Source organism: Ursus arctos, unplaced genomic scaffold (assembly GCF_023065955.2).
Source record: "Ursus arctos isolate Adak ecotype North America unplaced genomic scaffold, UrsArc2.0 scaffold_23, whole genome shotgun sequence".
NCBI lineage: Eukaryota > Metazoa > Chordata > Mammalia > Carnivora > Ursidae > Ursus > Ursus arctos.
This window is the reverse complement of record NW_026622908.1, coordinates 38,259,585-38,286,762: the sequence shown is the minus strand read 5'-3', so window position 1 is coordinate 38,286,762 and position 27,178 is coordinate 38,259,585. Positions and strand designations below refer to the sequence as shown.

At 49.9% G+C, this 27,178-nt stretch overlaps 1 protein-coding gene across 2 annotated transcripts in view; it reads right to left on the bottom strand.

Moving 5' to 3' along the window:
• CD6 (CD6 molecule) overlaps positions 1–12,793 on the bottom strand; it is a 38,205-nt gene extending 25,412 nt beyond the window's left edge. For both annotated transcript variants that reach the window (XM_057317527.1, XM_057317528.1), the window contains exon 1: positions 12,581–12,793. In XM_057317527.1, the coding sequence (XP_057173510.1) occupies positions 12,581–12,641 (61 nt within the window). In that variant the 5' untranslated portion in view covers positions 12,642–12,793. The remainder of the gene's footprint in view (positions 1–12,580) is intronic.
• Positions 12,794–27,178: the final 14,385 nt, after the last annotated feature.

Sequence of the window (27,178 nt, the reverse complement as noted above, 5' to 3'; positions counted from 1 at the left end):
TACACCCACTACATTGTCTACAGTTAGGAAGTGGGGCAATACTGACTGTTGAGAATAGAGGTCAACAGGGATTCTGCACATTGCTGGGGGGGGAGCAAAGTCGGGACAAGAACTTTAGAAAACATTTCCATAGTCATGCATGACCCAGAAATTCCACCCCCAAGCCACAGACACACACACAGACACACACACAGACACACACACACACACACTGCTAGGGGTTGAATTGGGTCTCACAAAAAAAGATATGTTGGAGTCTTAACCTCAGTTCCTAAGACTGTGACTTTATTTGGAGACAGGGTCTTCACAGAGGTAATCCACTTAAAATAAGGTCATTAGGGTGGGCTCTAGCCCAATAGGACTGGTATCCTCATGAAAAGGGGGAATGTGGACACAGGTGTGGGCACAGAGGAAGAATGCCGTGTTAAGATGAAGGCAGAGACTGGAATGGAGCTTCTACAAGCCAAGGAGTGGCCAAGAACGCTAGCAAATCACCAGGAGCTAGCAGAGAGGCCCGGAACAGACGCTCCCTTACAGCCTGAGAAGGAACCAACCCTGCTGACACCCTGGTCTTCGACTTCCAGCCTCCAGAGCTCGAGACAATACATTTCTGTTGCTCACACACCAATCTGTGGTACTGAGTTAGGGTAGCTCTAGGAAACGAAGTCATGCATACTTGTAACAAAGGTTGCCTGCAAGAAGCAGGGGCTGGGGAGAGCCCATGGAAGCTTCTAGGGAATTCTGGAAGGGAGAAGAGGGGAACTCGCAAGATGCATACATGAGCCCCTCCTTCACTTCCAGAACCCCCAGGTGCTGCCTGGGACCATTTCACGGCTTATGCTGACATGGCTGGACCCGAGGCCGTCCGCACACGGGCTGGTGGCTGGAAAGGGTCTGTAAGGAACCTCAGGGAGGGCGTAAAGTCCATCTAGAGGATAAGAATGGAGGAGCTGGTATTCGGGTGTACCTGGTTTCCCTTAGGAGGGTTCAGGAACTTGCCCAGGGCCACACAGGAGGTGCGGGAGCCTGGAATCAAACCCTCGCCTCCCAGACCCCAGAGTCCACATGCTCACAGCCACCCTGACAAATACGGATCGTAGCCAGTGCGATGCCCATCCGCACACCCACCCCCATGCTGACGAGACTAAACACTTGCATCGGTCCGGGGACTTGCAAACTCCCTCCTTCCAGAATGAAAGGCCGAGTTGTCTGAGGGTGCTGGGTGAGATTTCTTTTCATGTGGTTGTGAGAATGTTTTTACAACGAGGATGACGAATGTGTACGGCGGGTGTGAATTTTCAGCTGGAATCAGGTGGGAGTGACAAGGAAAATGGTAGAATTGACATCAGCCATTATTAGGACCTTGGGTACGGCCCTGCCCCTTTTGGGGGCCTCAGTTTCTCTGTGCTAACATGGGCCGGCTGGGCCGGCTGGGGTCTGACTGCGGAGTGGGAGGCAGCTGTCCGGCCTCTGACTGCTCCTGGTTTGGGGGTGCTCCGCAGACTGCCCTTCCCTCCTTCACAGCACAGCCCCCTCCTGCCCCCGCTGCCCCCACCCACCTGACCCTGCCACCGGCGCATTGTTTCCCAAACCAGACAATTTAAGATCGGTTATCAAATAATGCTGAATCCCACAGCCAGCGGATTCGTCCTTTGGCAGCCCGTCGGGGCTGGGGATTACAGGTCTGGGTGGTGCTGCTCAGCCTTGAACACTCCACACTCTGCACGAGGGGAGGGGGGCCCAGGCGTGTGTAGCAGGCTCTTTAATGTGTTTTCAGTGTTTTGTTTATACGGACATTCTATTTACTGAAGTAATATTTGTTGGAGATGTACGATGTTGATGGAAGATTTCTAGGTTTAAATAAACTGACTTAGGTTTAAATATGGAGTTGATCATAGACAAGGTTGTTAAATAATTGTATATGCATAAAGGCGAACCAGATCACGTCCTTTGATACCCGAAACTCTCCGATGATTTCCCATTTCCCTTGGGTTCATTCCAAGCCCCTATGCGATCGGTGTTTGCCGACACCTGCAGCCTGTCCACCTCCATCTCCTCCGCTCTCTCTCCCCCTCGGCTTTCTCCTCCAGCACGTCCATCAACCGTTCCACCTCAGAGCCTTCACGTCTGTGTTCTCTCCACCCGGAAGGTCCTCCTCCCTGCTCTCAATCTCTCGGGATTCCAGGCTAATCTCACCATTCACATCTCTGCTCAAATGCCTCCAGAGGCCTTACCGGGACCCCCATCCCACTCACTCTCGGTCTGCCTTGCTTGGCTTTATTTCCCTTGCTGCATGTACTCCTCTCTGATATGATACTCTTCTAAAACATGCTTGCTCATTTCTCTATGTTCCCCACTAGAATAGAAGCTCCTTGAAGTCTAGGGCTTTGTCCCCTATCCGCAGTGGCTGAGAGTGCTGGCCAGCCTGGAGCTGGAGCTCAACAAATGAATGACAGAAATTGTAGGTGGGGACAGAGGGGGCCCTGAGAGCAGAGACGAGCGAACCAAGCTCCAACATCTAGGCCGGGCAAGATGGCGGCCGCCAGAGGCTCGACCTGAGGGGCTCACGAACACCTTTTGCCTCATCAGCTCCAGCCTTCCAGGCACTGAGCCACCGGGCTCCTACCCTCCGAACCAGCAAAGAAAGCCAAGTCAGCGACTAAGCTTGTCGAAGGAGTGATGGAGTCATAACGTCACCATCCAGAAGCGGTGGTGATAATAACCAGCTCAGGCCAGAACCCTGAATCATGTTACAACTGGTGGGCAAAGGTTTGAGGGGGACTAACATTTTTACACAGCCTCAAAGAATCTGCCCACAAGACACATATTAGTTACAAAGGAGAAAAGAGTCACTTTACCTAGCAGACATCACCTTAGCCAAGCAATCAGAATGAGAACACCAAGATGGGACAAGCTGACTCCAGTGCCTCTTGATACGATGCACTGAGAAGAAGAGCAAACATTTCTATGCTGTTCCTGCCACAGGAGGCACGACTAACCATGAGGAATCGTCAAACCAACCATGACTAGAGACATTACACAGAATAACTGGACTGTCGGGGCGCCTGGGTGGCTCCGTCGGTGAAGCGTCTACCTTTGGCTCAGGTCAGGATCCCAGTGTCCTGGGATCAAGCCCCGCATCGGGCTCCTTGCTCAGTGGGGAGCCCGCTTCTCCCTCTGCTTCCCCACCCCTCACTCCCACTTATACTCTCTCTCTCAAATAAATAAATTCTTAAAAAAAAATAATAGCTGGACTAGACTCTTCAAAGGATCAATGTCATGAAAAAGAAAGAAAATCTGAGAAAATGTTCTAGATCAAAGGAAAATTAAGCACGGCACACCAACTAGAATTTTCTTTTGTCTTAAAGGACATTATTGGAACAATTGGCAAAATCTGAAAAAGGTCTGTGGATTATTTATTAATGTGTCTTGACGTCAACTACCCCAGTTTGACATGTGTATTGTGGCTGGATGAGAGAATGTCCTTTAAAAAAAAAAAAAAAAAGACAGACTGAAGTATTTAGGAGAAAGGGACCTTATGTCTGCAACCTACTCTCAAACGATTTAGGCCAAAAGGAAGAGATAGACCAAAAAATGGGTAGGCTGAGAAAATGTAAAGCAATTGTGGTAAAATGTTAACAGTTGGGGAATCTGAGTGAAGAGCATATGGAACTTGCAACTACTCAGCCAGCCTGAAATTCTGTTGAAATAAAATGTTGGGGAGAAAAGAAAAACCTGAGAGAAAAAGAAGGCTGAGGCTGAGGACAGGGCAACCATTGAGGTGTGCAGGCAGAGTGGGTGCAGGAAGCCAGCTCCTCACCTCGCCAAGCTGACATCTCAGAGCCCGGGTCACCTGTGCTCACCTCAGACCACGGCGGACTACAGCCGCGTGTGCGAGAGCACAGGACCCCCACTACTGCCCCTGCCCAGCGGGCTGCCCACCCCGGCACCGGCTCCATGACCTTGGGCACGTCACCCCCCACACTGCACCTTGGTTTTCTCCTCTAACAAACAGGAGCAGATGACTGGCAGCCCTCTGGGGTTTCTTCCAGCCCAGATGCTGTCATGATATTTCTAGAATCCTATCTGGAAAGCATGGCACATTTCTCCAAGGAGCTTAATTCATTTGGAGAGGGCCTTTACTTCAGTTTAGCTGATGAAAGGAAGGGAAAGTGAATCTCCCTGAGCAGAGTGGGGGATGGACCGCCCCCCTGTCCAGGGCATGGTTTCCCACCTCTGTCCCCCGCCCAGCCCAGCTCCCACGCACTCCTCCCAGGCAAGGTGAACACCCTACCAAAATTTATACTAAAGCACAGATAAAATAGATAAAATCCTTCCCCTAAGTCCAGCTCGGCCATGATGGAGTGGTTGGGGAGGCCTGGAAATATAGGGTGGACCTTCTAGTACCCCACCACCTCCTAACACAGGTGGAGGCCCAGGAGAAAGCAAGGGGATCACTTTCCCATTATGGGAGCCCAGTCTGTGTCTCCCCAGGGCCCTGCAGCTTCTCCCTCAGCCCCTCCGTGCTGCCTCTCTACTGAGGCTAGCCTCTCGGAGGCTCCCTTGGCGGCCATTTTCTGGCAGAAGGCAGTCAGGCCACAGGAATCTACAAAATGGTGGGCGGAAATTGGGGCTTCCCTCTCTTCTTTCTCTGCTGCCCCTGTGAGCTCCCATGGCCCCAGGCCCAGCAGCAGTTATGGCCGTGGGGCTCTTCAGCACCCCCAGGGAGCCCCAGATTTCTCTAAGTACTTCATAGCCAACATCTCATGGAGACTCATCCCAGACCTGGGTTCTGGAGGTTACCATCAACCCTGCTTTACAGCCGGGGAAACTGAGGCTCAGAGTGGATATTCATGCAGGAAGTGACTTCTGACTCACAAGTAGCTTCAAGGTTTGGGGTTTTTTTTACCCAGTTTCCACGACAGCCTAGCCGACAGTGGGTAAGATGAAGTCTCCAGGGAATCAGGAAACCTTTCCTGAGAAATCTCGAGATGAATGGGGTCTGTGGCCCAAACCCTGCCTATTTTCCAGGGCTGGGAAAGAACATGGATTAGGAGTCATAAGCTTAAGTTAACGATCTACCAGCTGTGCACCTATTAGCTGTGTGATCTAGAAGTCCCTTCACCTCTCTGAGCCTCAGCGACTTCACCGCTAAAATGGAGGTAATAACTCACACGTAGTAGGGCTGCAGTGAGAAGACAGACTTACGAATTTACAGTGTGGCCCGGGAGGCCGTTACCCCTTTGATTGCCCAGCTATCCTTGGCCAGCTAACCTCTTGAAATACACGGTTTATGTGTGTAATTTCTGTGTGCCAGTCACTGAGCTCGTCGTCGCATCCTCCTCTCACAGCAGAACAGGTGAGTCAGGAGGAAGAAAACAGGACCTACAGGTCCAGCAGGGCCGGCCGTCAGCCCCTCCCTGCCGCTAGCCCCTTTGCATTTTCGCCTTGCCGGTCTGACCTCCAGGCTTCTGCTCAAATCAGTCCTTCCACGTGGAATGCTCCCCCCCCCCCCCCCCCCGCCTTTAACTTTTTATCTTGAAATCACAGACTCACAAGAAGTTGCAAAACAGCACAGAGAAGGCCCATGCAGCTATCGCCCAGCTTCCCCGATAGTGACATATTCGGTAACTAACTAGAGTAAATTACCAAAACCAGGAAGTTGATATTGATGTAACACAACTAACCTATATACACTTTACTCAGACCGCAGCAGTTTTTGCATGCACTCATTTTTAAAAATGTCTTTGTGCCATCCTTCTCTGTCTGTCTAGCCCCCTGAGACATCCGTGCTCCCCTGTCAGGGAAGCCGCCCTGTCTCCAGGAGGCCGGAGCTCTCCCTCCTTGGACTCCCAGCTCCTGGAGGCAGTGTAGCCCGGTGATGGAGAATGCGGGTTTTGAAGACCGATAGACCTGGATTTAAACTCCGCATCAGCCACCAGCCTGGGACAAAATACATAATTTTCTGAGCCTTAGTTGACCCACCTGTAAAATGGGGAGATTGCTCCAATGTCAGGGCGGGGCGGGAGCAGCTTAGCTGCTGCTCAGAGAACGGTAAGTCCCCTGCAGTGGGTGGTGGTTATGGCTGTCATCGGAATGCACCTGTCATCACACCTATCCCAGGTTGACTCTTGTGTGTTTTTATCATCTGCCCCACAACACTTCAAGTGTTCAAGGGCAAACCTTCATATCTCACATCACGCTGTCCTACAGGGCCTGGCACACAGCAGGTGCTCAATAAATGGAACTAGATGGAGCTTCCTGCCAAGCAGACTTTCCCTAGGCTCATGGCACCTCTCTAGCTTCACCCTCATTCATTTCTGGCCCAGGTAGGCAGGTAAGTGCACTGTAGACCCCGCGAGGGCTGGGCCTTGGTGAGAGCAGCCCCATTTGACCCCATTTGTCCCTGAGAAGGCTTCCAGGGGACCCCGGACCTTCAGAGGTCCCTCTGGCTGCAAGGGGGGGTGTCGTAGCCAGGGAAGATGCCTCGTATTTGCGTGAAGCCCCAAGGGCAGCCAGCTGGGAGACAAGCCAGGCCACTCCTCCCTAGGGAAGAGTCAGAGCGACTAGTCGGGACACCTAAGCTGAAGTCCTGGCACTTACTAGCTACAGACTTCGGGCCAATCTCTCAGCCTCGATAACCCCTGCTTTCCTCATCTATACATGGGGTTGTCATGTGGGTAAATGAGCTTGCTGTGCAAACTGCGTGTTAACCACCAAATCCTGTATTCACATATACAAGATCTTTCTCCTCGCTCTGTAACATTTATAAGCTAGCATTTTAAAGCACTGCTATGTTCAGGCACTTTCCTTTCCAATGCATTATCTAAATTAACTTCCATCCTGTGGTGAGGGGCAGAGGGAGAGGGAGAAGCAGACTCCGTGTTGAACAGGGAGCCCCACACGGGGCTCGATCCCAGGATCCTGAGATCATGACCTGAGCTGAAGGCAGACACTTAACCGACTGAGCCGCCCAGGGGCCCCCCGGGCTGGTTTCTAACAACTGGACCTCAGATGTGTGGCTGCCCCACTCTACAAACAGTAAAAGCCTTGAGGCACAGACATAGAGTACAAAGATGTTTCGGCTGGGTCTTTAGTGTTCAATTTGCTCATTTTTCCAGTGAAGGAACTTGGGACAGAGAAAGGAATGAGCCTGCCCAAGATGACCCAGCAATCGAGAGCCAGCGTGAGTTCTAAGAATCCACCCCCACTTCGCCCCTCCTCCAGGTCCCTTCTCCCGGTGGCTCAATTCCCAGCTAAATTGTGCGGCGTGAATCTGGGCACCGTCCCCGATTTCAAGGCTCACCAGGAATCCAGGGACTGTCCAGGGGGCCCCTGGGAAGGTGAGCAGAAGGCTTCCCCAGGCTGTGTCCGGTAAGGGGAACAGATTATCTGTCCTCATTGTCCTTTCTCTGGATCAGTGCTTCCAAAGAGTGAGACGCATACCCAAAGGTTTGAAAATTGGTTTAGGTGGTCACTGACATGGTCTTACATTAGCTAAGTGAAGGAAATTTCCCTTTCTGCCTTTCTGAGGACTTGGAGGAGAAAATCTCCCAGGGCGCTTGTCCTTACTGCCTGACATCTAGAAACCCTCCCTTTGAGCAAAGAGAAAGCAGCCACACATCTGAATTTAGTAACATTGTTTTGTTTCCATGATGGTTATTTTCACCATTACTGCGATTAAGGTGATTTACAATGGCTCTATCTTTAAGGAAGCAACATAAAGGTTTTTGTAAAAATGAAAGTATTTATACTTTAAAACATCATTTGAGAGTATTAAGTAGATTGTCAGATAGATGGCAGCTTTCTCAAACACTGGGAAGGGGCAGGAACGAGGGCCCCCAGGAAGTGCTGCCTGAGTAACTCTGGTCGCCCTGGCCCCAGTGGCCAAGGGGTGGGGGGTGGGGTGGGAGCAGTGCCGAGGGTGGGCTGGAGGGTCTTGAGGACACAGTGAGTAGAGAGGAGGTGGGCCTGGGGATTCTAGGCCCACCAGGGTCTGCTCAGGGCAGAGCTGGGCATCAGTACGGGTGGTGGTTGGTGGTTTCATGGCTGTCGAGCCGGCGTGGTCTTTTCCTCCAAGGCCCTGTCCCAAAGCCTCAGTTGGGACCACCTGCTTAATCCCTCCCTGCCCTCAGGAAGAGAGCTGATTCTTCAGCCTTGGAATCAACAGCTGGGGGCCCAATTTAATTCCTGAATCTTCCTATCAGAAAGTGAGGCTAGCTCAGAACGGGCCTCGATAAATACAGACCGAAAGAGGGAGTCTGTGGACAGTGTTTCTTACTCATTCTAGAACTGTCTGTAATAACCCACGTTATCCTGGGAGCTGCCTGGTGCCACATCACCACTGTGGTGACCGCCACGCTAAAGCCCCCACCAGTCATTGACCTGTGATCAGAGAGCCAGACGGAGCCGGGAGAAATATACAAATGCCGGTCATACATTATTTATACATCTGTCGGTTGCAGTCTTGCCAGCAGGGAAAGAAGAAGAGAATCGGAAACACATTTGTTTCATTTGATCCAATCAAGTGCTGAAGCCCCCTGGGCTGAGACAGGGGTGACCTTGAGAATTGTTTGTAGACCTTGGGTCTTGAAGTCATTTATGGGTCGAGGGACCCGCGGGAGCAGAGGGCAGAGGCTATGCAAAAGCACACGGCGTACCCATCAGCAACACAGGACAATCATATCTTACATTTCGGCAAAACAATAAAAGAGCTGACCTCATTTCAGTCCCTAAGACAGAGACACTCCCCTCTACGGGGTATCATCCAGGTTACCTGCTATGGGACAATCCTCTTCTCCTCGGTAAGTGGCTTTGAAGCCCCAGAAGATTCGAATTTTAAAAAGGAAGATGGTGGAAGTACATGAAAACCCATAGCAACGATACAGTTATGCTAAGTGTCAGTTGGGTCAATTGCTGTGTGTTGATGCATAAAGGCCTGGATCTGTGATGTTCTAAGAACACTTGGCTGCTAGCATTGCTCACGTGTGTGACCGAGTCATCGACTTTAGTTGAAATTTTAAGTGAAAAATTTCAGAGAATTTGGCAATGTCTGTAAACATTATTAGAATATTTAAGAGAACTTAATTTTCACCCTGTTTAAACGTTTGTTTTTTAGAGTGGAGAGTATTCTCTGAAATCCTTGGAAAAGGCTTGTTTCTTGGAGGTATTTGGAGCATTTATAAGAGAACCAGATTCATTAAATTTGTAGAAGCCGTTTAGATCATCTCAGGCAGTGCTACCCGGTAGAAACAACACAAGCCACAGAGGTCATTTACGATTTTCTAGTGGCCACATTTTTTTACAAGTTGAAAAGGAATAGACAAGCTTTATTGTTACAATAAAATGTATTTAACTCAACCTATGCAAAATATCGTTTCAACATGTAATTCACAAATTATTAATGAGATACTTTATGTTCTTTTTCTGAACCCATCTTCAAAATCTGCTCTGTATGTTACCTTTCCAACACTTGTCCACTCAAACTACCAGGTTTCAAATGCATATTTCGGTGGTCGCTGTCTGGGCTATCACAGATCCAAGGGCACTTAATTAAAAGCTGCATTTGTGAGTGGTATTTATTATTTAAGAAAGCTGACTGCGTTCGACCTGATCTGATGAAATATTAATCAAAGGATCCCCGAGAGTCACAGTTAAAAATTCCTGGACTTATAAAAAAAATGAGTTCTGGATATTGAATTTACAAGAGAAGCAAAAAAACCCAGATTTTTAGAAATTGGCTCATTTAAGAAACTTTTTTTTTAGAGCAGCCACAAATGGCCTTTCTGGTGCCCAATGGCAGCCCCCGGACCTCACCGACCGCGGTCCAGATGGAATTCGAGTCACCGACCTCGGCAAAGCCCTTGGGGGAAAGGTCTGGTTATTTGTTACTATTTTGTACACAGAATGTCAGATCTGACCGAGCCCTTAGGGGTTTTCTGCCCAAAGCGCCCCATTTCACTGGTGCAAAACCAGATCAGAGAAGCATGCATGGTGAATTAGAGGCCGGGCCCAGGCAATACCCCGGTCTCCTGACCCCACCTTGTCCTCCCCAACCAAGGGCTTCAAGTTCATTCTCTCTACCTCTTTGTCCCCAGTTGGCTGATCAGGAAACTGAGGCACAAAACTGGAGGGTAAGGGGACGAACTGGTCCCGGACCCAGGCCTCCAGGGAGCACAAGCAGAATTGGAAAGTGTGGTCCCCGCTCTGGTCATTCAACAGCACACACCCAGGCCTGAGGAGAGAACAGCCCAGAATCAAGGCTGGGCTGGCCAGAGAAATAGCTGGGTGAGGCCCAGGATGGAGCCTGGTGCTAGGACTGCAAAGGAGAGCAGGCGAGGGGAGGCCGTGGCCGGGCCTGCCAGGGCCCAGGAGGGCCAGCCTCCACCCGCCTGTGACCCCAGGGCACAGCCTGATGACCCTCGCAGCTCTCGGGGAACTCCCTCATGGGCTTCAGTCTCCTAGCTCCCTTTCCTCCCTCTTTGTTGTTTTTCTTTCTTTCCTTTTCTTTCTCTCCTGGGAGGCCCTCACTTCCTTTCCCCAACCCGCTCTGCCCAACACACCAATTTCGCCAAGGAGAACCCCACAAGCAGATCTGGGTCCATTTTGCCTGCCTCGGGCTGGGTTCTGCCCGGGTCGGGGCCTGCCGGACCTGGGTGGAGGGGAAGGACCGCTCTGCAGGCCGGGGGAACAGCCGCCCCACATCGGCTCACTCTGGTCTTCCCCTCCCACTCCCGGGGCTTTTGAGCAGTTTCCTCTGCGATGCCCTCGCTGCCAGGCCGTACTTCTCAGCAGGAGGACACGCACCGCCAGGAACCTTCGAGGCTTTAAGGAAGCAGCATTTAGTGCTATGAAATCTCATGGCAGGGAAGCTAGTCCCTGCTCCGGGGGCTCTCAGTCCCCCTGGAAAGTCAAGAAGAGAATGCCAGTTTGGGGGCAGGGTGTCTGTATCACCATCCCACCTCTCCCCTTCAACAGAGAGCGCAGCTGTGGGCTTCAGGCTCCAAGGTCTTCGCCTCCTTTTAACTTTTTGCTAGCATGTGATAGAAATTGGTTTATTTTTATGTTTACCTTCACCTTTCATGTATGACACATGCTGTCAGTTTTCCACTTACAATAGTGACATAAAGTTTCCTTTCAAAACTAAACTAGTATTAGTAACAAGTGGGGCCCTTGCCTATAAACGCAGTTTCAGGAACATGAAGTAAATATCTGTACTGGGAGTGGAGTGGGCCAGACGGGAGCGTCAGGAGGGGACGAAAAGGACTCGGGTGGAGGGACTTTGGCTCCAGGAGCCCCTTCATCTCACCCTCCTGAGCTCTGCTGGGGCCCTGGGTTCCCACCTGCTGTCAGGCACCACTCGAGCCCAGGTCCCCGGGGCCCCGGGGCCGGCCAGCAGACCTCTCTGTCCCACACTTCATTCCAAGCTGAGGCTGGCGGCTGGGCCTCATGGAAAAGGACAGAGGGTGGCGGTGATGGAGATGGGGAAGGAGGGACGCCCCTCCAACCATCTGTCTGTCTTAGCTCAGGGGCAGAAGGTGGCCAAGCTCCAGGTGCTCTTGGCAGAGCGGGAGAAGCCAGGCCGCTCCACGCGGAGCCGAAGGCACACCTGTTCCCGCTCCCAGAGCCACATGGCTTTCCCTGAACCAGGGTGGGGTCAGGAGCACGTGCCTCTAGATAGAGGCAGAGAGAAGAGCTGCCGCCACCCCAAAACACTCCCCAGTTCTCCTAGTCGGCTTGGATGCCCCTCCCGATGGGACCTCTCTGGTCTCTTTCTGAAAGCAAAGTGAAAGAAAGCACTTGATATCGCCACTGCCAGGGGGGCCTAGACTCCCTGGCCCAGAATTCTGTTTCCATGCATCTCCCCATCCCCAAAATGTGAGGTCCCAACAGTTCCTGCCGGCTTGCACCCCACGTGCAGCAGAGGCCAACAGCATCCGAAGGGCACAGCCAGGCCCCAAGCTTTCTGGCTACCTGATGCCCCAGCCCAGGTCTCGAAGGGCCTTGGCACCCAGGGGGAGCTCAGGATGGGGGGAAGAGCTTGCCCATTCATTTGTGCCCCAAACTACCCCTACTGGCTGCACCGGAGCCAACGGCTATCCTCAACGCCCATTGGCTTCCCCAAGTTCTGTTTCTGGACAGTTCTACCGTGAACGGTAGAAGCCTAGTGAGTCCAGAGCCTCAGCTTCGGGGTTGAGAATACAATCACCAGTGGTCCTACCTTTCTGAAAGGCAGTCCGCTCCCTACTGAGAGTTGCCAAGAAATAGGGCTGGGGAGTTCCCGAACCTATGGTGGGAGGCGTCTCCCTCCTCAGACCCTGGGAGCCTGCTGAGGAGACACCACGCCTGCTGCCCACATCATCTCATGCCCAGGAGTCTTCTAGCAACATCCAAGTATACCCCGGCCCTTCCAGGGAGTTCCTGGACCCTTTCCAGGTCCCGGTCGCCATTACCAGAGCTGGGGCCTCCCAGGACAGTCTTGCCTAGAAGGCTTTAGAAAGGTGAGTGAGAAAATGACCAGCAAGGGGGCCAAGAGGCCAGGACCCAGCACGAGTGGCAGGAGGTGGGAAAGGGGTCCTACCTGAGAGGGCTGCTGTCAGCAATCCGACGATCGCAGAGAAGAGCCACATGTTTGGCGTCATCTCTGACCATTATGAGTGTCCGCCAGCGGGAAGGGCCATCCTGGGGCCAGGAGGGGATGTGGCTGCTATGTGCTCCTCGCACCCACTCGGACCTTTGCTGCTCCTGCTTATAACTTTCTCTCTGCAAGAAAGAGAGCACTCCTTTGCACGCATGCGACCAAACCCAGCCTGTGAGTGTCTCTCACGCCTCTGTGCTCTACTTGTGGTTTTGGTCTCCAGGAAGCCAGGCTGGTATCACAGGGGCTGAGACAGAGAGCCCAGCTGCCTCTGCTGGGAGCCCACCCAGCCTGGCTGAACCCCAAAAGTCACAGAGTAGGACATACACACACACACATACACACTTCCTCCAAGTGTCTCCTAAGGAAGAGGGAAGTGAGGGTCTGCTTCCTTTCTGGAGACCTGAGACATAGGAGATGCCGTCAGTACATGCAGGAAGAGTGGACGCATGACCCAGTTCACGGAGATCCAGCTCTTCTGGGATAAAATCCCAAGACTTGCTTTGTTCTCGGGTGTGTTGATGGCTGGGAAGGAGAGTGTGGTCTTGCACTTTTGAGAGAAGAAAGGCTCAGATTCCCTTCAGAGAATTATAAGTGGAGAAAGGCCTGAGAGATGGTTTGTCCCCCATCTCCTTACAGGCTAGGGATGTCCCCTGAGATGGCACAGGAAGCTACAGGACCCCCACGTTCAGGCACTGGGCTGGGTGTTCATTCCTCAGGGAGAGTCAGGCATGGGAGCTGGTCCAGCAAGAATAAGCAGGATTTCAACAGGCAGAGATGGTGGAAGACCTCTGGAAGGGCCAGAAAGAACAGCAGGAGCAAAAGGCCAGGGCTCCTTGGGAAACGCTGAGTTGTTCAGCTGGTCTGCAGTGGACCCTGTGTGGGTTTTTACTTTTTAAAGGAGGCAGGGACCTAGTGTGGGTTTTTATTTTTTAAAGATTTTGTTTATTTATTGTAGAGGGGAGTGGGGAAAAGCATGAGTGGGGGGAGGGGCAGAAGGAGAGGAAGAGAATCCCAAGCAGACTCTGCACTGAGCCCAGAGCCCGAGTCAGAGCGCCATCTCACAACCCTGAGATCATGACCTGAGCCGAAACCAAGAGTCGGACGTTCAACAGACTGAGCCAACCAGGCGCCCGTGTGTTTAACTCACCACTGCACTCCCTGTGGGGCACACCGTAGGTGCCGAATGAATGTTGTTGGGTGAATGAAGGAACAGAAAACTTAATTTGGTTGTGTAAGCAGAATCCTCGAAGACACTGAGTCCAGAGGAGACTGGTTCCGTCCTGGCCCTTCCCCACATGACCTCATCTCAGATTTATCTGTCCTGGCCTGACACTTCCTTCCTTCCTGTTTGACTTCATTTCCCCATATGTGGAATGGGGAGGATTTCTCCACTATGTCCAGCCCAAGGGGGCATCTGACGTTGCCCCTTTGGGAGCCACAGAGAGCCAGGCCCCTCCACGGTAAACCCTGCCCAGACCCGTGGGGTAGATCTGACTCCGGCACCGGCGGAGGCTGCCCTCTTGTGGAAGGTCCCTGGTAGCACAGGCAGCAGATGGGGGCTTCCATCCCCTGGGTTCACTTCTGTTGAACTGACACTTAGGAAGGCTTTGGTGTGGGGAGCTCTGGAATGGGCTCTGTGGAAGGCAAAGACAGGAAACCATATTCCTGCCCTCAAGGAGCACGGAGTTCCCAAACTACAGGCCAGGGTAGGATGAACACAAGGAGAGCCTCATCCTAAGAGAAACGCGGCTGAATGGGCTGGCGAGGTTGGCTAGATCTCCATTTCTGACAACATGATAAACGGCAGAGACTGTAAATTCTCCTGATACAAAACACACACAAAAGGGGGGGATAAAAATATTTGGAAAAATCTTTAGAAATGCCAAGTTGAGGTGGCAAGAAAGTAAGGATAATTATCAGAGCCCAAAATGACAAGAAAGGGCAAATTCAAAGAGATCATTGAGAGCGGAAGCAGGGGTTGCCCTGAGGGACCTGCTGATCCCAGGAGGCCAAGAACTTCAGTTTAATAGGACAAAACCTAGAGCCTGAGCAAATGAGAAATAAAATCAGAAACCACCCCCCCACAGCAAAACAAGGAAAAAACGACACCCACAGTGAATGAACTAAGAAAGAAAAAAACCTCTCAAAGGGACCTGACAGACAGTGTGCTTGGCTCAGCACTGACTCTGAGTGGAAGAAAAAGAAATGCTAACCCAAAATGCTCTTAACCACAAGTCCACCTGCAAGTGGGTCCGAGAGGGAATTCCCACTACCTGTGAGGCAAAAACACCACCACTGCAAACAAGTAAAGAACAACAGGAGAATTTAAAGCAGATAGTTGTTCCCGGGGCACTTTGTGGAAGCAAATCCAAAAATCCTCTCTGAAGTAAAGTAACTCATCTTAAACTGAAGCCTCAAAGAATTCCCACAGAAAAGCTCCTGGGAAAGTCAGCTCACATGCACAAAAAGAAAGAAAGAAACAAAGAAACGAAGAAAGAATAAAACACAGGACCCAAGTGTACTCATCAGGGTTTTCCAGAGAAACAGAATTAATGGAATTTATATAAGATTTTTTAAAAAGATTTATTTATTTGAGAGAGAGAGAGAGAGAAAGTAGGGGAGGGATAGGGGGAGAGAATCTTCAAGAAGACCCCCCACTGTGCATGGAGTCCGATGTGGGGCTTGATCCCACGACGCATGAGATCATGACCTGAGCCAAAACCAAGAGCTGGGTGCTCAACCAAATGGGCAACCCAGGAGCCCTTATATGAAAAAAATAAAGTAAGGAATTGTCTCAAGTGATTTTGGAAACAAAGTCCTAAGATCTCAGTCGGCAAGCTGGAAACTCAGGAGAGCTGGGAGTATCATTTCAGTACAGGTCCAAAGGCCCGAGAACCAGGAAAGCCAATGATGTAAGTTTCAGTCAGAGGCTGAGTCAAAAGGTAGGGGGGAGACTGGTGTCCTAACCTGAACACAGGCAGAGAGAGACAATTCTTTCTTACTGCTTTTTATTCTATCCAGGCCTTCAATGCACAAAACCCATCCACAGTGGGGAGGGCAATCTGCTTTACCCAGCCGATTGACCCAAGGCTAATCTCATCTAGAAACACCCTCACTAACACACCCAGAATAATGTTTAACCAGATATCTGGGACCCCTATGGATCAATCAAGCGGACACATAAAAGTAACCATCACAAGGCACTGTAAGTGAGAACTGCACACAAAGCAGTAAGCAACAGACCCAGGCCTTCAAACACTTTAGCTATGGGCCTTACGGTACACATAATATAAAACCAGGATGTCTCATATGCTTAAAAAAGTAGAGTTGGTAATGGAGGCTGTAGATAAGGAATAAGAGACTATAGATAAGGAACTAAGTGACCAGGAAGATTTGAAAAAAAAAAAAAACAGTACTTCTATAAATGAAAAATATAATCTTCTAAACTAGCAATCTAATGGACAGATTAAGCAGCAGATTAACATAGCAAAAGAGAACACTAGTGAGCTGGACAGCAGGTCTGGAGAGCTTACCCAGAATGCTGCACAAAGAAGTCTCCAAGAGAAGACTATGAAACAGAAGTTAAGAGACAGAGGATGGAACGAGGTGAATAGGTCAAATCCAGAATTGATGAAATACATAGCCCTCCAGATTCCAGAAGCTTCCTCAACCCCCTCCTGTTAAATAAAAAGAAATCTCTCTTGATAAAACTGGGGGGGGTGTAGAAATAACAATAAAGAGAATAAAAATGTTTTCATACACACATCAGTCAATAGATCTACACCAATCAGTTGTGGTAACAAAATTGCTACTTCCTGGAAAGACCAACTACAAAGTAGACTTACGGCTAACTTTTTCATGTTAGCAATAGAAGCTGGAAGACAATGGAATACCATCTCAAAGTGCTAAGAAAATAACAGTCGACCTTGAACATGTTCCAAGAATGAGATTGAACAATATACAGAAAGGGAGAATAGATTTGCAAATCATATGTCTGATGAGGGGTTAATAGCCATAATATGTAAAGAACTCATACAATTCAATAGCAAAAAAATTTTTTGATTAAAAAATGGGCAGAGGATTTGAAAAGACGGTTTTCCAAAGAAGACATATAGATGGCCAACAGGCATAGGAAAAGATGCCCAACATCACTAATCATCAGGAAGATGCAAATTAAAACCACGACGGGGTATTACCTCGCACCTGTCAGAATGGCTATTATCAAAAGGACAAAATATAACAAATGCTGGCGAGGACGTAGAGAAAAGGGAATCCTTGTACACTGTTGCTGGGAATGGAAATTGGTGCAGCCGCTACAGAAAACAGTATGGAGTTTCTTCAAATAATTACAAAGAGAAATACCATATGATCTGGCAATTCCATTTTGGAGTATTAATCTGAAGAAAAGGAAAACACTAACTCAAAAAGACATATGTGGCTCCATATTCTTTGCAGCCTTATTTACCAAAGCCAAGATACGGAAACACCTGAATGTCCATCTATGGAGGAACAGTTAAAGAAATTGTGGTGGACGTGTGCAATGGGTTATTACTCATCCATAAAAAAGAATGAGATCTTGCCATTTGCAACAACATGGATGGACCTAGAGGGTGTTATGCTAAGTGAGATAAGTCAGACAGAGAAAGACAAATACCATGTGATCTCACTGATATGTGGAATCGAACAGCCAAAACAAACAAAACAAAACTCGTGGATACGGAGAACAGAGCGGTGGCTGCTGGGGGAGGCAGGGGTGGGCAAACTGCATGAAGGGGGTCGGGCGGTATAGACTCCAGCTGAGAAATGCACAGGTCATAGGGATGTGGTGTGCAGCAGGGTGACCCGAGTCAGGGTAACGTGGCGCAGACATGAAGGTTGCCAGGAGGGTGGAGCTTGGACATTCTCATCACAAGGAAAATAAAAAACATTTTGTAGCTTGTTACGGTGTGAATGGTGGCTCGCTTCCCGTGGTGATCCCTTTGCACAGCGTCTGAGTGTCAGATCCTTAGCGTGTGTGCCTGAAACGAACAGGATGTATCAATTATGCCTCAATCAAAACACACGCACACACCAGAATGGCTTTGTTATAGACTCGGAAAAAAAAAAAAAAAAAGAAGAATGAGGTTGTAGAGAATGATTTGCAGATAAAAATGGAGAGCATTTACAACCAGCAGACCCTCACCTAAGGAAATTTTAAAGGATATTCTTCAGGAACAAGGAAAATAATCCCAGAAGGGAAGTATAAGATTCAAGTAGGAACGGTGAGCAAAGAAATATGTCATCATGGAGGTGAATTACATAAGCGATGATGACAATAATGTAATTTGTGGGGCTAGAAAAAAACAAGATAAAAATAAGGAACCAGAAGACGATGACATGAATTACTAAGGAGTGAGCAGAGTTGGAAAGGTCTATTATTTGTCAGAAGCGTAAAACGTTGACTAGCTTCTGACTTTGTTCAATTAAATGTGTATGATAAACCAGCAGAACGATCAAACGGAATGGGTTGAAGAGCCACAAGAAGGGACACCTGGGTGGCTCAGTCCGTTAAGCATCTGCTTTCAGCTCAGGTCATGATCTCAGGGTCCTGGGATCGAGCCTCGCATCGGGCTCCTTGCTCATTGGGGAGCCTGCTTCTCCCTCTACCTCTCTCTCTCTGGCAAATAAATAAAATCTTAAAAAAAAAAAAAAGCCACAAGAAGTCAGGACAGGAAAGGAAAAGAAATGAAGGACAAAGAGAACGATGCTAGGTTTCCTGGCAGAGGGCACAGGGTAACTCGAGGCAGGACAGCATGGGGGAGTGTCCCTGGGAACTGATGTGACACACCTCAGTCACCCATGTTTCATGGATTTGAAGCTCTGAACAGGAAGCTGGAAGATCCCCCCGGGTGGGTACCCAACTCAATGAGAAGAGGGGGCGGGGGGGAGACAGAGGGAGAGGGAGAGAGAGACTCTTAAGTCTTAAGCAGGCTCCACGCCCATCATGGAGTCCAATGAGGGGCTCAATCTCACAACCCTGAGATCATGACCTGAGCCGAAATCAAGAGTCGGGTGCTCAACTGACTGAGCCACCCAGGCGCCCCTTAATGAGCTCATTTTTATTTATAACTCTTTGGAGCCAAGACCTTTTTTTTTTTTTTAAGATTTTTTTTTAAGTGAACTCTATGCCCAACGTGGGGCTTGAACTTACAACCCCAAGATCAAGAGTCCCATGCTCTACCCACTGAGCCAGCCAGGCGTTCCAGAGCCAAGCCCTTCTGAACTCAATTTGCAAGGACACTTGGTTCTCCCCCAAGCTGTGGGGAGCCCAGGCATCTTTCATCCAGACTGTGTCTCTCTCCTGACATCGGCCCAGCAAAGTGGAGTGATGTAAGTCTACCTCTATGGCCAGAGGGAAGGGGAGCCCCAGGACTGCCTCCCCCAACGTGCGGCACAGGGGAAAGCCTCGTGCTGACAGTGAGCGCACCCTACTGTGCCCCACGCTTTGTGTGGGGTCCGCCCCGATTCTCGGAGCAGCGCAAGGAAACAGGTGCTGTCCCTAACACGCCCATGCAGATCAGGAAACTGAAGTTAGGTGGTTTGCTCAAGGTCCCACCGCCAAGACGTGGAGTAGAGCAAGGCTCCGAACTCAGGTGTGTCCACCCAAAGGCCCCGAGCTCTTAACCATAGCATGTTCGGCCTTTGGCACGAATGCTTTGTCTGAACCACGGCCTCTCTGGCAGGAAGGTTCTGGCTCTATGGGGCTCTGAATCTTGGACCAGCCCTGCCCCAGCTCGAGTCAAGCCCAACTCCTGTCTCCAGAGTCCTGAAACAGTCCCCAGCAGCCACAGCCAGCTCCCTGTCTTCCTTGAGGTCCAGAGCCTCAATGTACATCCATTAACCGTTGTCACTTGGTCACTCATTCAACACAGATGTCATGTGTTCTAGGTGCCGGGGACACAGCACTGAACAAAACAGACAGTGTTGCTGTCCTTGGCGGGAGAGTCACATCACAAACAATAGACACAACAAATATTTAAATTATATAAGTAAAGAAGTAGAGTTGGGTCCCAGGTACTAGGAGAGCCAAGGAGACGTCACACTGGTAAACAGGGGCTCCGCCTGCCCCTCTCAGAAGAGCCTTGCTTGCAGATGGGTCACCAGGGAATGCCATCCCAGGGAACAGAGAGGAACACGGAGGGGTGACAAAGGAGGAGAAGGACAGTCAGTAAAAGGGCACATCCCTGTGTTGGCCCCACTCTAGCGAGTAGTACTCGATGTCAGACTTACGAGATAGTTCTCAGTACGGTCCTCCCCAGGGACAGCCCCCGTTCCTGCCTCCCGCTGCCCTGACACCCACAGGAAAGGCAGCCCGCCCACTCCTGGCTGGAGCCTCCCGTGGGCAGAGCTTCTCTGCCGGGCATCAACATAAGACAGAGAGTTGGGTGCGTGGTGCCCAGGCCTTGCCCAGGGGCTCGTGCACAACCATGCCTTCAGCCCCTCTTCCTTCCCCAGGCAGCAGGTGACCTAAGGTACTTTCACACCTCTGCCCCCCGCCCCGGGAGGACTTCCGTCTCCAGTGAGGAATTGCCTACTGAGCTGTCCCATTTGAGAACCAGGCCTCACGTTTTCCTCCTCCATCAATGACGGCTCCATGGAAGCCAGAGGTATGTGTTCGAAGAGAAACATGAACGCAACAGAGGTCAAGACCCTCTGTTCTTATCATTTCTTTGCACCTTCTGGGCCTGTCGGGGCCTGACGCTGTGGTGTCCAGTGAGTCCCTTACAACCCAGCGTGGGGGATAATACCCAGCTTATGAACAGCCCTCAGGTGGCTAGTCCTGGGTGACTGGCCATCAGGCACCAGTCTCTCTCAGGGCCTGGTGGCGCGCAGCAGGAGATGGTTTCCGAATGACAAGTGGTTCTTTGCTGCAGGAATTATAGATTTGCTCCAGGGCTCTAGAGGCTTGTGCTGCAAATTCTCCCCCTTTAGAACCTTCCAGAGACTCCACACAGCGTCCTTATCCATCTTGGCATCTCTGGCATGATGGGACTGTCCACGTCTCACGGCCACGTTGGGAGAGCGGCCTGCACCACTGCCCGGAATGGCCACAGACCCTTCCACTCTGGGCCCCACTCAGAACTGGCAGCCCCTCGATCACAGGATCAATGGGTCAGAACAGAATTGCTAAGGATTGTCCATGCTCCGAATTTGAAACAGGCCCACTGCGTACTGTGTCCTGTTCTTGGTGGGAGAGGATGCAAGGTGCAAAGTCTTGCTCTTTGCCACTGAGGCCGTGTCCTGGCATGCCCCAGACCTTTGGATACTGAAAATCTTCTCCAATATCACAGCCACTGAAATCTCTGCGGGGCGTGTCTCCCCACTTCCAGCACACAGAGAGAGCAACAGTTCTCAGCCTCGTTAGTCTTTTTTTTTTTTTTTTTTAAAGATTTTATTTATTTATTTGACAGAGATAGAGACAGCCAGCGAGAGAGGGAACACAAGCAGGGGGAGTGGGAGAGGAAGAAGCAGGCTCATAGCGGAGGAGCCTGATGTGGGGCTCGATCCCGTAACGCCGGGATCACGCCCTGAGCCGAAGGCAGACGCTTTAACCGCTGTGCCACCCAGGCGCCCCTCAGCCTCGTTAGTCTTAAGCCTCCCTTATATTCTTAAACATTATCAAGGGCCCAAAAAACTTTTCTTTATGTGGGTTGTATCTATTGGTACTAACCATATTAGAAATTAAACCAATGAATTTTAAACATCTATTTAGTTCATTTGAAAATAGCAACAGTCGGGGCATCTGGGTGGCTCAGTCGGTTAAGTATCTGCCTTCGGCTCAGATACGTATGAGGATCCCAGGAGCCTGGGATCGAGCCCTGAGTCAGGCTCCCTGCTCAGCTGGGAATCTGCTTCTCCTTCTCCCCATCCGCCCCACCGCCCCGCCCGTGCTTTCTATCACTCTCTCACAAATAATCTCACAAATAAAAAATCTTTAAGAAATAAAAATAAAAATAGCAACAATGAACTCATCACATGTCAATGTAAATAACACTTTTAATGAAAAACTACTATATATTCCAAACCAAAAAATATTACTGGGAAGAGTAGCGTGGCTTTACAGGTTTTCAAATCTCCTTAATGTTTGGTTTTATAGAAGACGCTTGGATTCTCACATCAGCCTCTTCATTCAATCTGTCGCGATGTGTTGTTTTGGTCAAAGTATATGGAAAAAAATCTGGCCTCATAATATGAAGTTGGAAAAGGAGGAGTATTTTTTTTAAAGATTTTATTTATTTATTAGAGAGACAGAGCATGAGGGGGGAGGGAGAGGAGCTGAGGGAGAAGCAGGCTCCCTGCTGAGCAAGGAGCCCGATGCGGGACTCGATCCCAGGACCCTGAGACCATGACCTGAGCCAAAGACAGATGCCCAACTGACTAAGCAACCCAGGAGCCCAAGGAGGAGTATTTTTATACCCTTTTTAGATAATTTCAGATATTCTTCTTTGATACTGCAACAAAATTTGACAAGGGATGTTTTCTAAAGGTTAGCTGCCGTATGAGATCTGAAACTGTATCAATAAACTTTAATCCACCATTAAATTAAAATCCATTGGCCTTTCTTGCATTTTGAATGGATCTTTTACCCACGCATGGTTCTGTAATAACATGTGTCAGTCGTTCTGGAACATACTGGCTCACAAAAGTTATGCAGATCTTCCAAATGTTGACCTATTTCATTACATGATATCAAAAAAAATCATATTCTGGGGCGCCTGGGTGGCACAGCGGTTAAGCGTCTGCCTTCGGCTCAGGGCGTGATCTCGGCGTCATGGGATCGAGCCCCACATCAGGCTCCTCCGCTATGAGCCTGCTTCTTCCTCTCCCACTCCCCCTGCTTGTGATCCCTCTCTCGCTGGCTGTCTCTATCTCTGTCGAATAAATAAATAAAATCTTTAAAAAAAAAAATCATATTCATTAATATCATTTGTGAGCTCATCAGAAAACTTTAAGTCCTGGGAAGCTGTCAAGAGCATGGTGGCAGAGAAGAGTTTTTCTAAAATTCGAATTTTCACTTAAAAGCTCCAATTTCATCACTGGCAGCAAATACTGTCATGTGTTTCCTTTGAAATGACAGGTTTCCTTTGCTCGGTTTCAAAAAATTATCTGCCAAATTCTCCAGTCTGAATAACCATAGTTTTCAAGTAAAGATGGTGTTCCATGAAAAAAAAAAAAAAGAAAAGAAAACCAATGGCCCAGCTAGCTCGCCGGCAAATCAGAGAGCAGCATAGGAATTCTGCCCGGTGGTGACGGCTGCACTTCGGAACTCAGCCGAAGATCTATGCGTATTCTCATCCTGTCACATCGGATACTAAAAAATTGTGCACGCAAAGGTTGCGACCATAATGTTAACGACTGGAACTGCTTCGTGGAGGACATCCTTAAGTAAAACTAGCCATTTCTTTCCTGCGTGCGCTCTGAGCAGAGGGTTGAAGAATTCAGTGGACAATTTTATGCTACTGCAGTTTTACCCATCATGGCTTTTGTACCCGCACATATGTCAGTGAAAATGCAAACGATGTCTTCAGTACGAAAGCAGTTTTGACCTCCTAGATTCCAGAAATGGTCTCGGGGACCCATCGGGTGCCCATGGACCCGACTTTGAAAGGGCTGTGGGGCTCAGAGCTGAAACCTCGAGCACCCTGAAATCCTAGTTCTTCTCAGAAGCATTGCCTGAGACACAGAATCCCTCTTCAAGGGGCACCTGGGTGGCACAGTCGGTCGAGCGTCTGGCTCTTGGTGTCTGCTCAGGTCTAGGTCTCAGGGTGGCAGGATTGAGCCCTGCGTCGGGCTCTGTGCTCAGTGCAGAGTCTGCTGGAGATTCTCTCCCTCTCCCTCTGCCCCTCCCCCCTGCTCGCTCTCTCTCAAATAAATAAATCTTTAAAAAAAAAAAAAACCCTCTTCGACCTTTGTGTAACAAAGCCTTAGAACTACATCAGAGCAACTCTGGAAATTTAGGAACAGAAACAAATCATTATAATCTCATCACGTTGACAACCACTGTTCTGTTGTGGCCTCAGGTGGCCCAAACAATGTTGAGTCATCCTGAATCTGTTGATGAAATCCCCAACGTTTTTTTGTTTTTTTTTTTTTTTGTCTTGCTACCACTAAGCCACGTCATCCTGGCCCTTTCCGTGTGGGACTGAGTGTGCCATCAAGAGAGCCTGACGTTCGCTTCTGTCCACTGCCCTACGGACATCTTCTGGGGTCTGGAGTCCACTGGCCAAAGTTGTTCTTGTTTTGTTTTTTGCTAACTTTGCCAGCTTCGTGTGATCTGCAAATGAGATCACTGTCTTCCAACATCAGCGACCACTTCCATAAATTCTCCTACGGCAACGTGACCCTTGCGTTAGAACGCTGGATGTTGAAACCCACTCACTGATGACATGTGTCTTCCCGAGTAGTTTCCCGTGGCTGGGGTTAACAAGTGCCACAAATCTGGGGACGGACGGCAGAAATGGATCCTTTCACAGTTCAGGAGGCCAGAAGCCTGACGTTAAGATGTCAGTAGGGACACACTCCCTGCAGAAGCCCTCACAAAATCTGTCCCTTGCCCTCCCCCCCCCATGTGTCATGGCGACCTGAGTTCCTTGGCATTCCTGGAATTGTAGCTGCAACATCTGCTCTCAGCCTCTGCCCTCCCAGCGCCTTCTCTTCTGGGCTGCTCTGTCTCTTCTCCCTCTGCCTCGCTGGTATGAGATCGCTTGTTGATGGCATTTAGAGCCCACCGGAATAATCCAGAAAAAGCACCTCCTTTCAAGATCCTTAATTTAGGGGCGCCTGGGTGGCTCAGTTGGTTAAGCATCTGTCTTCAGCTCAGGTCACGATCCCAGGGTCCTAGGATCAGGTCCCACATCAGGGTCCCTGCTCAGTGGGGACCCTGCTCAGCTCCCTCTGCCTGCTGCTCTCCCTGCTTGTGTGCTTTCTCTCCCACTGTCAAATAAATAAATCAATCTATCTTTAAATAATAAAAAAATTAATTTAATGGCATCTTTCATCATATCAGATAATAGTCATAGGTTCCTGGGATTAGGATGTGGACGTATCTTTTTGGGGCCACCATTCAGCTCACTGCACCCTTCCCCAGAGGACATGTATGTATAAGCAGTTTTCTGCCCCCAGGAGACGTGTGGCCATGTCCGACACATTTCGATTGTTACAACGGAGGGAGAGGAGTTCAGCTAGCGTCTTGTTCACAGAGGCCAGGGATGCCACTAGCTAGCTACCCTACGATGACAGGGCAGCCCCTGCACCAGAGAAGCATCTGGTCCAAAGTGTCCATAGCGCCAAGCTTGAGAATGTCTGATTTATAATAGATTATGATTACATGATACCCTATCTAAAAGGCCAGCAAGAATATGGAGCAACAGGAACTCTCATTCATTGCCAAGGAGAATGCAAATGCTACAGCCACTTTGGAAGACAGTTTGCTGGTTTCTCGCAAGACGAAACATACTCTTACCGTATGACCCAGCAATCATGCTCTTTGGTATTTAACCAAAGGAGTTGAAAGATTACACGCACGCAAAAACCTGCACAAGGAAGCTGATAGCAGCTTTATTTGTAATTGGCAAAACTTGAAACCGTCCAAGATGTGCTTCAATGGGTGAATGGATCCCTTGTGGTCCGTCCAGACAATTGTTCAAAAGAAAAGAGGTACAGAGCCGTGGAAAGACATGGAGGAATCTTGTGTATTACTAAATGAAAGAAGACAAGCTGTAAAGCCTACCCACTGCACGATTCCAGCTATATGACATTCTGGAAAACACAAAAATGGAGACAGTAAACTCAGTGGTAGCCTGCGGTTGGCAGTGGCGGGGGAGTGGGGAGCGGGCATGTAAGTAGGCAGTGAAAATACTCTATATGATATTATAATGCACGTGTCATACAGTTGTCCATAGCATGTACGAGAGTGAACCCTAAGGTAAACTAGAGACTTTGGGTGATTCTCCTATGTCAGTGTCCGTTCATCCTTGGAAACAATGTATCATTCTGGCGAGGGATGGTAATAATGCGGAAGACTCCATGTGTGGGGCAGGGGCTGTATGACAATCTCTGTACCTCCCTCTCAATTTGGTTGTAAACCTAAAACTGCTCTAAAAAAGATTAATTCTTATTTTTTAAGGACTTTATTTCTTTATTTCAGGGAGAACAAGAGCAAGAGAGATCACAGAGGGAGAGGGAGAAGCAGACAGGCCACTGAGCAGAGAGCCTGATGTGGGGCTCGAGTCCAGGACCCCGGGATTATACCCTGAGCCAAAGGCAGACGCTTAACCCACTGGGCCAGCCAGGCGCCCCTAAAAAAGATTAATTCTTAAAAAAAAAAAAAGTGGAACTTCTGTTCTGTTGGGGAAGACAATAAACCGGTAATCGGATGAGTATTATATGCTCTGAAGACATGAAGACAAGATCGAGTGGCAGAGGGAGGGTGCTGGAAACCAGCGCTCAACTACTTAGGACCACCGGGAAGGGCTCTATGAAGAGGAGATATTTTGGCTGAAATCTGAATAAAGAGAAGAGACCAGCCATGCAGAGCTCCGGAGGAACTGCGATTCTGGTAGAGGGCAGAGCTCACAGTCAGGGGAACAGAAAGAAGGTTCCCAGGGCTGGACTTGAGTAGCTATGGGGCTGTTGTGAGGTTGGAGAAGGGCAGGGGTCAGAGGCGCACTGCAGGGCTCTGAGGAGGGGGTGCTGACGCCCAGTTTGGATGAAGTCTGTGATCCGGGCGGCTCCCAATCTCGACTCACTTGTGGGCCCTCTATGGTGCCACATGCTTCCTGAAGGTGACCCTGCTTCCTTCCTCCCACAGCAGTTACACAATCTGAATTGCATTCGGAGAGCTTCCCCTGTCACCCAAAAGCCCCAGCGGTGCTGCACCCCCAGCTGAGTTATCATGAACAGTCATCCCCACTCTCCCTTTCTACAGGTCCTCTGGGCCTCAGTCCCTGCATCTGTAAAGCCGGCGGGACGGGGAGGGGGAAACAAAAGATGCAAATGGCATTTCCAGTTCTGTTGCTGTCGCTTCGGACTGTGATTGGAAGAGGATGCAGCCAAAATGGGATCCAGGGAAGAAATGAAAGTGAAAGATGGAAACTATTCTTCCAGGCTCGGGGGCGGGCGGGGGGGGGGGGGTCAGAAGAGTGGGGCGGGGGGAGAAGGGGGGTTTTTAGGAAGCTGGGCGGGCAGAGACCCTGTGACCCACCAGGCTTTCATTTCTCCTAAGCACCCCACAGCACCATGTGACACAGCCCCGCCAGAGAAAGGGGAAGCCAGGAGAGCCCAGACTTTCTCAAGAAGCAGAAAGCTGGACAGAGGCTGAACCCAACGGAGAGCCAGACGGGCCGGGGAGGAGGGGAGGCCGGAGAGGCAGAGGAGGCAGTGGGGGGGGGGGGGAGGCGGACAAGGAGGCGGTGGAGCAGACAGCCAGGCGGGTGGGGGCAGAGCGAACCCTGTGGGAGGGCCCCCTCCCCAGGGCGTATGCCAGGTGTCACAGGGGGA